Source organism: Prionailurus bengalensis, chromosome A3 (assembly GCF_016509475.1).
Source record: "Prionailurus bengalensis isolate Pbe53 chromosome A3, Fcat_Pben_1.1_paternal_pri, whole genome shotgun sequence".
Classification (NCBI taxonomy): domain Eukaryota; kingdom Metazoa; phylum Chordata; class Mammalia; order Carnivora; family Felidae; genus Prionailurus; species Prionailurus bengalensis.
The window spans coordinates 17995307-18010402 of NC_057354.1; the positions used below are offsets into that span (position 1 = coordinate 17995307).

The following is a 15096-nucleotide window of genomic DNA, read 5'->3' on the forward strand; positions in this document are numbered from 1 at the left end:
CTCATACATAAGGTGTAATATCGTATGTAATATATGACTGATATAACAATAACTTTATATATATATTATGCAATATAATAACTTTATAATAAAAGTTAAAAGATAATTTGATAAAGCTACAAAAAACAACATATAAAAATTGTTGCATTTCTGTACACTAACAATTATCTGAGAAATAAAGAATACATCCCCATTTACAATAGTGTCAAAAGAATAAAATACTTAGGAATACATTTAAATAACGAGATGAAAGACCAGTACACTGAAAACTGTAAGGTACTAATGAAAAAAACTGAAGAAGATGCAACTAAATACAAAGATATCCTGTGTTTATGGATCAGAAGAATGAATATTGTTAAAATGTCCATACTACCCAAAGCCATCTAGATTCATTGTAATTCTTACCAAGATTCCAATGGCATTTTTACAGAAATAGAAAAAAACAATTCTAAAATTTACATGGAACCACAAAAGGTTTCAAATAGCCAAATAAATACTGAAAAAGAAGAACAAAGTTGGAAACATCACACGTCCTGTTTTAAAACTATATTACAAAGTTATAGTAATCAAAACAGTATGGCAGTGATACAAAAACAGACACATTGACCAATGGAACAGAATTGAGAGCCCAGAAATAAGTCCATGCATATATGGATATATATGTATATGCATATATTTCAAACTAATCTTTGACAAGGAAGCCAAGGATACTCAATGGGGAAAAGATCATCTTTTTAATAAATGGTATTGGGAAAACTATTCACGTGTAAGTGAGTGAACCTGGACCCCTGTCTTGCTTCACTCACAAAAATTAACTTGAAATGGATTAAAGACTTAATGTAAGACCTGAAACATAAACTCCTACACGAAAATGGGAAAAGTTTCTTGAATTTGGTGTTGGCAATGATTTAATGGAAATGACATCAAAAACACAAGCAACAAAAGCAAAAATAAACAAGTAGTTCCATCCCAAACTAAAAAGCTTTTCACTGCAAAAGAAGCAATCAACAAAATGAAAAGGCAGACTGCAAAATGGGAAATAACATTTGTAAAACACATACCTGATAAGGGACTAATATTCAAAATACATAGGGAAATCCTACAACTCATCAGCAAAAAAATAAATGAAATAATCTAAGAGTGGAAAAAGGACATGGATAGACAGTTTCTAAAAAAAAGATATTCATTTGGCCAACAGGTACCTGAAAAGGTATTCAGCATCACTAGTCATCAGGGAAATGCAAATCAAAACCACAATGATGGGGCGCGTGGGTGGTGCAGTCGGTTAAGCGTCCGACTTCAGCCAGGTCACGATCTCGCGGTCCGTCAGTTCGAGCCCCGCGTCGGGCTCAGGGCTGATGGCTCAGAGCCTGGAGCCTGTTTCTGATTCTGTGTCTCCCTCTCTCTCTGCCCCTCCCCCATTCATGCTCTGTCTCTCTCTGTCCCAAAAATAAATAAAAACGTTGGAAAAAAAAATTAAAAAACCACAATGAGATATCACTTCATACCTATTAAAGCAACTGTTATCAGAAACACAAAAGATACTGTGTTGGCAAGGATGTGAATAAACGAGGATTTTGTACACTGTTGGTAGAAATGTAAACTGATGCTGCCATTATGGAAAACAGTATGAAGGTTTCTCAAAAAAAATAAAATACAGCTAACCTATGATCCAGCATTCTCACTTTTGGTTATATATCCAAAGGAAATGAAATAAGTACCTCGAAGAGATACCTACACTACCAACTTCATGTGTTTTTGAAGTCCTGTGGCTTTTTAAGAACTCCACAGTAGGATGGAACTGGAGAGTGTTATGCTAAGTGAAATAAGCCATAGACAGAAAGACAGATACCATATGTGTTCACTCTTATGTGGATCCTGAGAAACTTAACAGGAACCCATGGGGAAGGGGAAGGAAAAAAAAAAGAGGTTAGAGTGGGAGAGAACCAAAGCAAAAGAGACTCTTAAAAACTGAGAACAGGGGCGCCTGGGTGGCGCAGTCGGTTAAGCGTCCGACTTCAGCCAGGTCACGATCTCACGGTCCGTGAGTTCGAGCCCCGCGTCAGGCTCTGGGCTGATGGCTCGGAGCCTGGAGCCTGTTTCCGATTCTGTGTCTCCCTCTCTCTCTGCCCCTCCCCCATTAATGTTCTGTCTCTCTCTGTCCCAAAAATAAATAAAAACGTTGAAAAAAAATTAAAAAAAAAAACTGAGAACAAACTGAGGGCTGATGGGGTGGGAGGGAGGGGAGGGTGGGTGATGGGTATTGAAGAGGGCACCTGTTGGGATGAGCACTGGGTATTGTATGGAAACCAATTTGACAATAAATTTCATATATTTTTAAAAAATGTATTTTAAACATAAAAAAAAAGAACTCCACAGTACACTTGTGAGACACCAAAAGTGCAAAAGGCAAATAATATCTTAATGGTATTCTGAAATATTTTTGATCTTGTAGATCACCTGAATGGCCTCGGGGACACTAAGTGGTTTCTGCTCCCCACACAGGGCTACCACGGCTTTCCCCATCGCATAAGTTTGCCTGCCTTGCTCTGCGCTGCCTAATGGCTTTAAGACTGAATTGTTCGGGAAGGAGCTGGAACAGGGCAGTAGAGAAACCTTGAATTTTACTTTTTAAGTCTTGAGGCTGGTTTTGGTGTTGATGAGTTCATTCTGAAATGCTTTTGTGTGTATTGTGTGAGAGAGTAAACGAGTAAAAAATAGTGATATTAAAAACCAGGGTTTTCACTGTAGGAAACAAATTCATGATGGGGAAGGTGAGGAAGAGTCTTGTGTTAATGGATTTGAATTGGCAGTGTCAGTATGAACTGATCATATAAATTTATGAAGCCTATTTATGGGAGAACATGGGTGTTAAATGTCCCCTTTTCTGATTCTGGGCAGTCTTCACCTGTGAACTACAGCATCCTGTCTGTCTGTCACCTGACTTAAGTATTCTGAATGGGTAATAGCACCTTGCTGGAGATCTCTTCCCCAGATATAAAAAGGGGGCCATAGGATGTGTTAGTGATTGATGGATGGCTCTGATAGGCCCCTGGTCCTTCATAGAGGAGCATGAGTTATCACCCAGACTGTCAACTCAAGAATCAGAGGGGCCATGAGGCCCCGGTGGCAGGGTCCTCCTCTAATACCTGCAGAGGAATTCCCGCACCTCTTACTCTTCAAGGTTTCTGAAGCACCTGTCCTCTATGAGCTGAGGTCTTGGGACCTCAAATGTCCATCTTCTCACTGGAAGAAATAGAGGAGATGTCACAGGATGGGGAAATGTGGGGGTAAATGCTGTATGTGGTGAGGTGAGCATCGTGTTATTCTTCTCTAATACTATCAGGATTTTTCTACTAAAAAAAAAATCCTTTCTGTTTACAACTGCTCCGGAATATGTTTTAATCACTTCTTTTGCACTAGAGATACGACTTTGGAGGAGTTCTTCTCATTTAGATATGATTTTATCATTACCAACAAGCCATAAAGAGCTTAGATAATTAGGTTCCTAAGAGAAGGACAATGAGAATGAAGTTATCCCAAGAAACAAAAAGAAACTGTCTTGTCCCCCCACCCCACCCCTGCTTCCTAAAGTGTGCGTATCAAGGAAAGGACACTCACACAGCTTACACGTGCCATTCTCCTCCTTAATCAGAGTCCCCTGATCTTTAAGAGGGGCTGGGTCCACTGGAAAAAATATTTTTACTACCAAATGGTTTATGGCTTCCTGGCATGGTTGCACATTTGCCTCTGAATGGAGAAGCTGCAGGCACAGTAGGCCTGAGGGTGTTGCTGGCTGCACTCAGGCACATTAATCCCAATTGTATGTGAACTGTATGTTGACAACACGGTTTAACCACCACCACCCCGCCCTCCCCAGATATCCTTTGCCAGGCTTTATGATTTCAGAAGAAGCCGATAGAGCTAAGGAGTTCAGTCTGCCAAGTAAAAACTACTCTGAAGGTCCTTTGTCACATGTTGTTGGCTTATGGAAAAAGAAGGGAGATGGAGAAAGAAAAGGATACTGAACTGTGAATGAAAGTCTAGCTTTTTGCTTTTGCCACAGTTTGACACAGGGCACTCAGCCTGTCAGCCTCAGTGTCTTCACCTGTAATCTGGCTGCTGAGTTTGGTTGAATTGACAAGTGAGTCCTCAGTAGTGAGATTGATGGCGGGATCCTGGGCTGGCCCCTGGAGACATGTCTTGCCTCCCTCTGTAGCCTTTGGCAGCATTCACGTGTTAGAGCCCAGTGAAGACCCACTGCTTAGCTGTCCATGACCACAGAATCTCATGCCAGTCATGTGCAGTACTCAGGCCAGCCTGGCAGCTCTGCGTGATCCATCGCATCATAGTAGGGCCAAGGACAACAGAAAGCGAGTCTGGGAGTGGGATCCGGCCCCAATGAAGTTCCAAGGCTTTGGATTCTCAATTTAGAGGGAGAGGGTAACAAAAGGACTCAGGGGTGGCACAAGAGTTTTCAACGTAGAAACAAGGACAGAGGTCTTCTCATGTGGACAGGATTAACCCAAGAATAGTAAGGGATAGATTGGACATCAGAGGAAAGCAAGGACTCACAGGTCTTTGCAAACCCCATTCCTAGAGATGGGGCCTGTTAGTGCCTTCCAACCCAGTCAGGAGAGCATGCAGGCTGGGTAGGCTGAGTGCCTCCAAGCCCAGTTCAGTCTTTTAGATCCTACTGCAAGCCTCCACACATGGACCCAAGAGACTGTTGCTCCTTCACTCTTCGTTGCCTTTTGCCCTTTTCCTCATAGATTAGAGTTGCATGAGTCAGACCCTCAACAAGCAGTCCTGAGCACTCTAGCAAGATTCAGAGTTTTACTTGAGACTGCTGTTATATGTAAAGCAATGGAGGTCCTGAAAACTGTTATAGACACCCCTCCTCTAGGTTTGGGTCTTGGGTCTTGGTGATCTCTTTCAGAGACTGTTTTGAGCTTAGCTGTCTTGATAAACATAGTGGTTATACTGTTGAGAAGGACCCCAGAGTTGAGGAGGGAATGTGCCCTGAAGTCATGATTTAATTTAGGCATTTATTGGCTTCAATTTTTTTAATACATACTTTTAGTGTTATTTATTTATTTATTTATCTATTTTGAGAGAGGGGAGCACAAGCAAGAGAGGGTCAGAGAGAGAAGGAGACAGAGAATCCCAAGCAGGCTCTACACTGTCAGTGCAGATGTGGGGCTCAAACTCACAAACTGAGAGATCATGACCTGAGCCGAAATCAAGATTCGGAGGCTTAACTGACTGAGCCACCCAGGCACCCCAGACTTCAGTTTTATGAACACATATAGATGTCACACACACATATACTTTGGGATGTTAGACGCACTCACATGTCATACACATTTAGGTGTCCACCCACATTCATCTGAATGTCACACTCATTCAAAGAGTATATGTGTTCTCTCGGTTTTTAGACACCCAGGTCCTACAGATGCTCATTTGGACATTATTCACACTCAGATGTAGTCTGCCCTCCCAGAGAAGTGGCCGTATCCACTCACATGACACTCACCTGCACTCTGGGCTGCTGAGTTCTCATCTAGTTGTGCCCATCAGAGAGTACACATGCTCACTGAGCTATTGCTCTCCTCCACTCAAGGTATCACTCTCTTCCAAGTGTGGCAAACATTCACATGGTGTATTTTTTTTCCATCTGCATTGTTGACGATCCTCATGCTCAAGGAGATTCAGGAGAAGCCCTGCCATATTGTATCATGTTTCCTTGGGTTAGTCCCTCTATACCCTTTTATTTTAGTGAAATAATCCTCTGCCTCTGTCTTTGTCCAAGTTATGTTTCTTAACCAAGTGTATTTAGATGGACGGCTTGATTAAAGGATGGTAGCACTCACCATGCTCCATTTTCATAAACCATGTGCTATCTCACTATGCCATCTTTAGAAGATTGGTTTGGGTGACTGCTGAAGTCACCTTTAATTCACAAAAATTTCCTGGGGGCACTCTTTGGGCAATTGATCATTTGTCTTAGGTCATGAGTCCAGAGAGCTCTGCAAGAAAGATCTTCTAAAAGAAAAGTATTTACAGAGAGATACAAACTGTGGACATTCAAAGAGATGATAAAATGCCATCCAGATCCACCAACGTTTAGGATAACTTTTATAAAAGGAGCCTACATATTTGGCCTACAGCTGGTGTTCAAGGCTCAGTCATCTCTCTTCACAGACTGGTACCTTCTTACTTCCTTCCAAGTTGAAGGGAATGGTACACGATCACTAGACAGGAGCTCAGAGTATTCACTGTTTATTTTGATTAGGGATTCTGTATCCAGTCACATTTAGTTTCATGCCTACTTTCAATTTTAACTCAATTTAATTTGGTTTACTTGAACAAGCATTCAGTGATGACTTTATGGGTATCAGGCAACCTAGTGGGCAATGTGGGGTTGGGGTAAATGATGCAGAAATAACTAAGCCACAACTCCCACTGTCCAAAAAGGTAACAGTCTAACCAGAGAAACAGTCCTGTGCTCATATTCTTACAATCCCAAGAAGATATCCATTAGTGAGTTGTAGGGGAACTAAGGTGGGGGGAAACTCATTCAGAGTGAGAGGGTCTAGACAGGCTTCATTGAGGAGATGAAAGATAGACTCAGCCTTTAGGGAAAGTCTTCCCCAGACAGAAGTGGATAGAAGACATTGCATGTGGAGGAAGCATGAACTGATGGAGTGAAATCCCAAGGATGTTTGTCTGGATCCACTGGAATGAGGGGTCCAAACTAAGAGTTTCCAAAAGACAGACTGGAAGCCAGGCACAAGTGTCCCCAGTGCCAGGATGAGGAGTTCAGATTATATCATTAGGATAACAGCTTATGAAAGAGTTTGAAGAGAGACTGTGTTTATATGTTTAGGAAGATCAATGAGTTGACTAGTTTATCAGGTAAGTTAGAGGTAAAGAGACCAGTTGAATCCGGGAAGAGGTAGGGAAGTGCCCAACCTAAGCATTATCAATGAAGGAAGAAAAAGAGGTGGGGCAGATGCAGATTGCTGATGTCAACTGGGCTTTTTGTTTATAGGGGCAGAGTGAGATCTAAGGAGGTAGGAATTGAAAATGAGCCCCAGACTCAATATCTGGTCACTTGATGGTCAATGCTACCCTTCACTAAGGAAAGAAAGGTAGAAGGAGGAAGAGGCAGGTTTGTAGGGGTTGGGACCAAGTTACATTTTGGATATATCCAGTGTGAGCTGGCCTTGGGACATCTAAATGGAGATCTATTTCTACACAGCAGTGGGTTTATAATTCTAAAACTCAAGAGGGAGGTTCACTTGTAGACAGAAATGGTAATAAATAACAAGTGCATCCCTCCAGATCATTGCTCATCTGCTTCTCTTTCCTGTTCAGTGTTTATCAGCTGGTTGTCAAGGAGGAGCGACTTCAAAAATCACGGAGGGCAGCTGATATCATTGAGTGCTTTTCGGTGCCTGTGAGCTATAGGAATGCCTCCAGCCTTGATTCTCTACACTACTTTGCTGCTGAATTGAAGCCTGCCAACCTCCCTGTTACCCAGCCATTTACAGTGGGTGACAACAAGACATACAATGGATACTGGAACCCTCCTCTTTCCCCTCTGAAAAGCTACAGCATCTATTTCCAGGCACTCAGCAAAGCCAATGGAGTAAGTATGGCCACATGAAGGCCATTTCTTGCCTTGTTTGTATTTTCCTATTCTCAAATGAGAAGTAGCATGGCTTTAGAGCAGAGGTTGCCAAACTAAGGCCTGTGGACCAAATCCAGCCCCATGACTGATACACACACACACACACACACACATGCACACTTTTTTTTTTTTAAGTACAACAATGCCTTTTCATTTACTTGGTCTAAGGCTGCTTTTGATGCTACACCAATACAGTTGAGTAGTTTAGACAGAGACTTTATGCCACATAAAGCCTAAAATATTTACTATATGACCCTTTACAGAAAAAATTTGCAGACCTCAATATTAAAAGATAAAAAAGGTCTTTCAAATCACCTTTGGGAATATTGCATGCCCATCTAAGGATTAATTTCCTCATCCATAAAATACCTGTTACTTATGAATGCACTAAGCATGTTGTAGTTAATCAGTGAATACTAACTCTTTTATTATTAGCAATAGTCACATTAGAAAATATTCTCTTCTCCCAAAGACAAGGGAAACTTTTTTAGTGTCAGATATTTCTTTGGTCAAGATGGGATACCAGTCATAACATCACAAAATCACGGGGCTGAAAAGGATGGGAAAGGTCACCAAATATCTACCTCTCTCCCCCTACACATAAAACAATCAACATTACAACATCACAGTTAACTGGTATTCGTGCTTATTCTTGAATATCTCTAATGACCGAGAACTTACTTCTTTATGTGGTAATTTTACTGATCTTTGGGGTGTCCGTGGCTCTAAGAAAGCCTTCTATTGTACTGCCTGAAATATGTTTATTTTTTTCATGTTTTTAATGTTTTTATTTATTTTTGAGACAGAGACAGAGCATGAGTGGGGGAGGGGCAGGGAGAGAGGGAGACAGAATCTGAAGCAGGCTCCAGGCTCTGAGCGGTCAGCACAGAGCCCAACACGGGGCTCGAACTCACAGACTGTGAGATCATGACATGAGCTGAAGTCGGACGCTTAACCGACTGAGCCACCTAGGTGCCCCAAAATATGTTTCTTATTATAGGTTCTTCCCAATGCTCTTGGTCCATACCCTTAGGTCCCAAGAGAACCAATGCAATCACCTTCTTAGGTGGTATTCTTTCAGTTACATAAGATCTTTCCTACCATCCACTTCCCCTCTGTTCAGATACACCCATCTGGTCTTATTTTCTGCAAACTAAATATCTTTAGTTCCTCTTATGACACAAGTATTTCCCATTTTGCTTTTGTGCATATATCTCAGGTTGCCATATTTCACTCAACAAATATACAACAAACACTGACATAAGCTAAGCCCTATAGTTCATATTAAGGTTACATAGTATGCGCAACCCTCCCCTCCCCTGCAAGACTTTTTCTTAACATAAGGGAGTCTGGTGTGTGCCATGTTCCATGGTGTATCTGGAGAAGTGAGAAACTCACTGGAAAAAGGAAAGCTGAAACAAAAGCAAGATTTGGTGAAGTGTGTGCTGAATAGCCTCTGTAGGCTCTGGTGGCCGAGATAGAGAGTTTAGTCTGTCAGTGGCAGTCATTACCTTATGAGAAACCTGGATTGAGGAACTAATTAACATTTTAAATGTCCACATACCCATTTAAATTCCACACTGGTATTTCAGTTCTGCATTTATTACTTGCCCAAGCAACATTCCTCAGAGTCTAAAACTACAAAGAGAAGCTGCCAGACTGCCTTCCATCTGTCCATCTGGTATTTCCTCTGCATGAAACACTCTGATGTATTGAGGAAGAAGACATAAAGATGGGCAGAAAGCATCTGGGGGCCCATCTTGTCTCTGTTTCTCTGCATCCCAGACTGGCCAGTTTGTTGGTCGAGCACAATTCTGAGAAGGTGTGGGTTTCTCTGCTCTTGGCGACATGTCAAGAGGTGCTGTTTGGGTTTCCATGCTGTGAAGAAGAGTAGCAGCTGTACTCAGTTCACTCTATATCACATTCCTACCATGACTCTAATAGAAACCCAGCTGGAGACCGAGTCTATAGAGACAAATGGACCCCAGGAGGAATTCCCCAACCCAAGTGTGGTTGGCCTTGAGTGGAACAAGCAGGTGAGGCAAGAGAACTGTGGGAGGTTTGGCTTTACAAACTTCACACAGTAAACTACTTCCTCAAGGAAGGAGGCTTGCCATTGGGAAAGAAGTCACCCCACTCTGAAGCTACCTTATCCAGGAAGTAGTTTCTACTACTGCTTCCGGATGAACAAGGCCATTTAATTACTTATGCCTTCCATCCCACACCATGTGTGCTCCCATTTTGGAACTAAGATTTGCAGGAAAGGAATTGGATGGGTGCTTATGCCAGGTGTCTTGAGGGAAACATAGAGGGACAGAGGGACAGGAGGAAACAGAGAGAAAAAGGAGCAGAGGAAGAGCTGTGGGAGCCGGATGCTCAGCATGTTGTATTTTTCTGACAAGGAAAAAACTACACACTATTTCAAATTACTGTATTTAGTATTAAGTTATACTGAAAAGAGTTAAGTTAAAGAGTCATAGGAGCAGAAAAGCCATTCTCAGTCTAACAAATCTCTGCTGGCCCCTCTCAGATTTCTCCATCTCATAAAGGGCAGCAGACATTGCAGTTAAGCCTGGAGGATTTTTGAGGAGAAAATGTTATAACCCACAAATTCTTTATCAGCCCAGTTGTTGTTCTTGTGTAAATACATCAGAAAGACATTCTCAGTATCCAGGGGCTCCCGCATGCTCTGCCTCTAATAAATCATTCAAAGAGCAATTGACCAAGCAATGAATCAAAATAAAGAAATCAAGAACAGAGAAATGTAGAATGAAAAGACCAACACTGAACTTGGAAATTAACTAAACATAGTGTTAATGCTAAATAATTGCTATAAATATGTTACAAAAGAGAAGGTTAATATAAAAAAGTAATTAAAGAGAACATGTAAGGAATTAACAATTCTAATCAAGGTCTGTAATCTGTTATGATCAACAGAAACTGAGAAAGAGTTGGAGGATTGATGAGTGTAAATAAAAATCTGCCAATTTCCCCAATTTAGACAGGATGGAACAAATAGCAACTACTTTATTTTTGATACTGAGAATTTTTGAAAAGTAAATTTTTTTAAACATAAAGGCAGATTTCCAATCTAACCTTTAAAAAACAGGAAACAACAATCTACAAAGAAAATGGGGAGAAGCAAAGGAAACTGTAAGTGATGAAACTGTAAGTGATGAAAATCAGCAACTATAAAGCAAGCCAGAAGACAAAAGTACCAGGTTTGATTCTTTTAAGTGGTTCTTTGTTCCCCTCTTTAAAGAGGAAAAAATATCTTGGATCAAGCTATTTCCATATTACTAGAAGATTAAAACCAAACAAAGGATGAGGCCAAGTCACATTAAATTAAAACAAATTAAAGGAAAGCAAAAAATGGCCATTTGTTGCAGGATAGTCGTTGGCCAGATTGAATAACTTACTGTCAATCAATTTTATTGCTCCCAACCCTACCTGCAAGTTTCATCAGAATGGGGTAAGAAAATTTTAGGGTCCAGGTATATTTATTTTGGATATTAAATAGAGTTTTTTTTCAGTTCATCAGACTGGATAAATATCCAGCCTGTGCAATCAGACTACCTACACACAAAACCCTAATAACTCTGATTTTAAGTAAGCTATTAAAAATAGTTACATATGATTGATCAATTAATTAAGTAAACCTCTAGCAAGTGCATACCAAACGTCAAAAAAAGGCATTTCTTCACTCATTAAATGTTGACATAAGATCTGTGTTGAATATTAATGGGATGAGGATAAGGATATTCTGTAAATTCTACAGTAATCTACATAAATGTGGAAGTATTTTAATCCATCTCTGTAAACACAAGGGAGAGCCCAAGTATGATGTACATCATGAGGCATGGTGCTCAGAGACCTTGCAGGTATTTTCCTGAAGTGTGGATTGTTGACAGGCACTTTTACTGGGAATTCTGATCAGATTAGTAATATCACATTTAGCCATTGATGCTTTCTTATGGAGAACAAAGGCAGTGTTGGCTGTTAGAGCACTCTCCTTGGTTCTGACTCCTCAGTGCCAGTCTTTCTTGTGAATCAAGCCATATTGTAACCATTTATTTTGGATATGGCTATATCATAGATCTATTATATCATTTTAGAACTGGGTAATTTTGCAGTGTCATCTAATGCAGACCAGCAGCCTACAAAGAAATCTCCAATAAGGTGTTCTTGGCAGGGCATTATAGAACCTCAGCTTGATCACTGCAATTCTCTGGAGGGAAAGAGTTGATTCCTTTGTGGAGCAGGTAAAATTATTAGAACTTTCTTCCTTCTATAAAGCCAAATTTGGTCTTCTTAACTCTGTACTCTTGGGCACTTGTATTTATTTGAACAAATCAAATCTTTCTTCCCATGTCAGCCTCTTGGAGAAAATAAGACCGTACCAATTACCATCTTTGTTTGGTCACCCAGGCTATATCTTATTGATGTCTAACATGCAGTTACTTCTGTTTCTCACTTGGAATGATTTTCTCTATCTTCTTAATCCTATTTATTCTGTACTTTCATAGACATACTCCTTTTTTTCCAATGCCCTCCTTCAAAACGATGCCTAGAACCTAGAATTGTACTTCAAAGATAGTTAGACCATGCCTGCTACATGTTCACTACCCCTCCTCGCCTTACCATTTTCTAAAACATTATTTCCCTAACATTCCAAGATATTTTTCTCACTTTGGGGCCGTTATGCAAGCTGTAATTCTACCTGACTGTCTCTTCTCTTCATTCTTTGCAGAACTAGTACCTTCTCATTTTTCAGGCCTCCTTTTCGATGTCCCATCCTCTGAGAACTTTGCATTTATATTTTCTAAGAGCTGTCCATGCCAGTACTCACTTACATGTTAACCTGTTCTTTTTTTTTTTTATAACACTGAGCACACTTTTAATTGCACTTATTTTTGCGTAGTGCATGCCTTCATCCTTAAACTGAGAGCTACTGGAGGTAGCAGCTCTGTTTTGTTTGCCTCTGTATTCTCCATACTAAATACAATATTTAACACATAGTAGATACTTGATGATTGTTGCATGAGTGAATGAATGAGAGTATGAACTGTTTCGAACTGTTTCTTGTTTGTGAGTCTGTTTTCTTGCTTATGAAATCGAAATGGTAATATAAAACTCACACAGTCATTTTGAAGATTAAATGAGAAAAGATCTTGAATTCTGAAAGATACCAAGTAAGTGTCAGTGCAGTCTGAATTTCCATTCTGTGTGGCATGAGAGATGTGGTTCTGAGCTATTTTCACCATAGACAGATGAGCCCCTGGAGGACCTTCCTTCCATCATAGCAGTAAGACTTTTCCCCAGCTGTCTCATTTCCCAAGCTCCAGGCTCCTGGGCAGCCTTGATTTCCTCCAAATCTTCCAAATGGTACCCAGAGTAACTGTCTCAGTTGTAAACAGCAGGTGGGTGCAGTTTTGCATTGTTTTCTCCCCCACTCCTCCCAGAATGAGGTCTGCTGAATCTACTGTTCTCTGCATCCCCACCACCATTAGCCATAATTGTGAAGTTGAAAGGACCATAATTAACGGTTGGATGCAAAACAAGTGTGGCAAATTCATGCAAATATCCACCAGAAGCCACCTTTTCTTGGGCAGGGTTGTTGTGCATGTTATATTTATGCAGAGAGAAAACTCTTTCCTTTCCATATCTTTTTCATCATGTAGGAGCACATTTAACCTGGATGATGCCTCTGCCAAATGGTGATCTAAATAAGAGAATTGGGAAGTAGAGGGTGATTGTTCTCATTCTCTCGCTTTCTCTTCCAGCTCCTGAACTCAATTGCCTCTTGAGAGCAGTTGGAAGCCAGATGCTATTTTGAAGGGGTCCTCATGTTTGCAGTGTAATCACATTATAATAGTGAGGATTATCTAGGTAGAGTGTGGTTATGGAGAGTTCTGTGTCTCTGAATGTACTGGAAGGAGCTATATTTAGTTGTGTCCAAAAACTGTTAAAAGAATGTTTGCACATGGATTGGTTTTCTGAGGCATGGTGGGGTGGAAAGAACTGAGAGGTAGTCAGTCATCAGACAGACTTGGCTTTGAATTTGGGCTATTTCCAATGATGTGAACTTGTGCTGTTACTTAACGTCTCAAGATGAATGACCTACCTCCCCCACCCCCTGCCCAAGTTCTTTTCCTTTTTGCTGCTTTCCTGCAGCTCCTCTCCTGAGGCAGGGGAAGGTTGGAGCGTCCTTATCTAACCTCAGGAACTATGTCTATGTGGCAGCTGTTGACTGTCTTGACTCACCCATCACTTAATTGCTTCATAACTTCACTTCAGGCTTTATTTTTATTAGTTTAATGTTTCACACATGGTCCAAGTCTGACCTCTGTTCTTGTTAAATCTTGTGACATAATTGATTTTGTCTTTGGGGAGTGATCTTGCTCCTCCCAACCCCGTTTCCTGATTCTATTTCTCCTTTAGTGACTTCTCACTTGTCTCCTTTAGTGACTTCTCAATTGTCTCCTTTAGTGACTTCTCACTTGTCACGTGAGGAAAGCTCAGGTGGACCATGGAATGAGAAGATAGGGGAGGCCCAAGCTCAGATGGGTTAGGGTTAAGATCATACAGGGCTATCTCATGACTTGGGTTTTAGATATTCCAATCAGGGAATTTATAAGAAAACCCCTGTATTGGTTAGGACAAACTAATTTATGCTATAGTAGCAAACAACCATGAAACCTCCATGTATTATCAGAAAAAGAAATATTGTTCATTCTTTCTGCATGTCCAGAATGGGTCGGCAGAAGGACTCTGTTCATCATAGTCACTCAGGGAGCTGAGGCTAAGGGAAAGTCCATTTTGACATACGCTTACACAATCACCAAGGCAGAGAAAGAGAAATGTGGCAAAAGGGCACTCATTCTAAAAAGTTTCCACACAAAATGATACCCACCACTTGGACATTTCATTGGCCAAGGCTATTTATGCGGCCATGCTTAACTTCAAAAACAATGAGGCAGCTGATTCCAGCCAAGTGCCAAGAATGTGAACTTAAGGTATTTGAGAACATCCTTAATGACCACCACACTTCCTTATTATTGCCCATAATGAAACTTTTCCATAAAATTCCCATGATACACTCAATCTTGAAGCACCTGTCCATTTCCTATTACAGATCCTGAGAACTTTCTATTATTGTGCTCCTACTGCATCCCAGACACTAAGAAGATGCTATCACCTGTGCTACTTCCCAATTGGTCTCACAAAGCGACTCCATTTAAATCAGTGAATGAATAGACTGCCAGGAGCATCCAACAATCTCATAGAATCTCAGTTACTTCATACTGAAGAAGGGATTTTAGTAACAGCTTTCTCATTTTATCTACATCGATACATGGTAAAGAAATGTCTAATACTCCCTGTTGACACTATTCCACTTT

At 40.7% G+C, this 15096-nt stretch overlaps 1 protein-coding gene across 14 annotated transcripts in view; it reads left to right on the forward strand.

Annotated features, from left to right (window-relative positions):
- PTPRT (protein tyrosine phosphatase receptor type T) overlaps positions 1 to 15096 on the forward strand; it is a 1072026-nt gene that overhangs the window by 819723 nt on the left and 237207 nt on the right. For all 14 annotated transcript variants that reach the window (XM_043602349.1, XM_043602354.1, XM_043602350.1 and 11 more), the window contains exon 12: positions 7381 to 7654. In XM_043602349.1, the coding sequence (XP_043458284.1) occupies positions 7381 to 7654 (274 nt within the window). The remainder of the gene's footprint in view (positions 1 to 7380; positions 7655 to 15096) is intronic.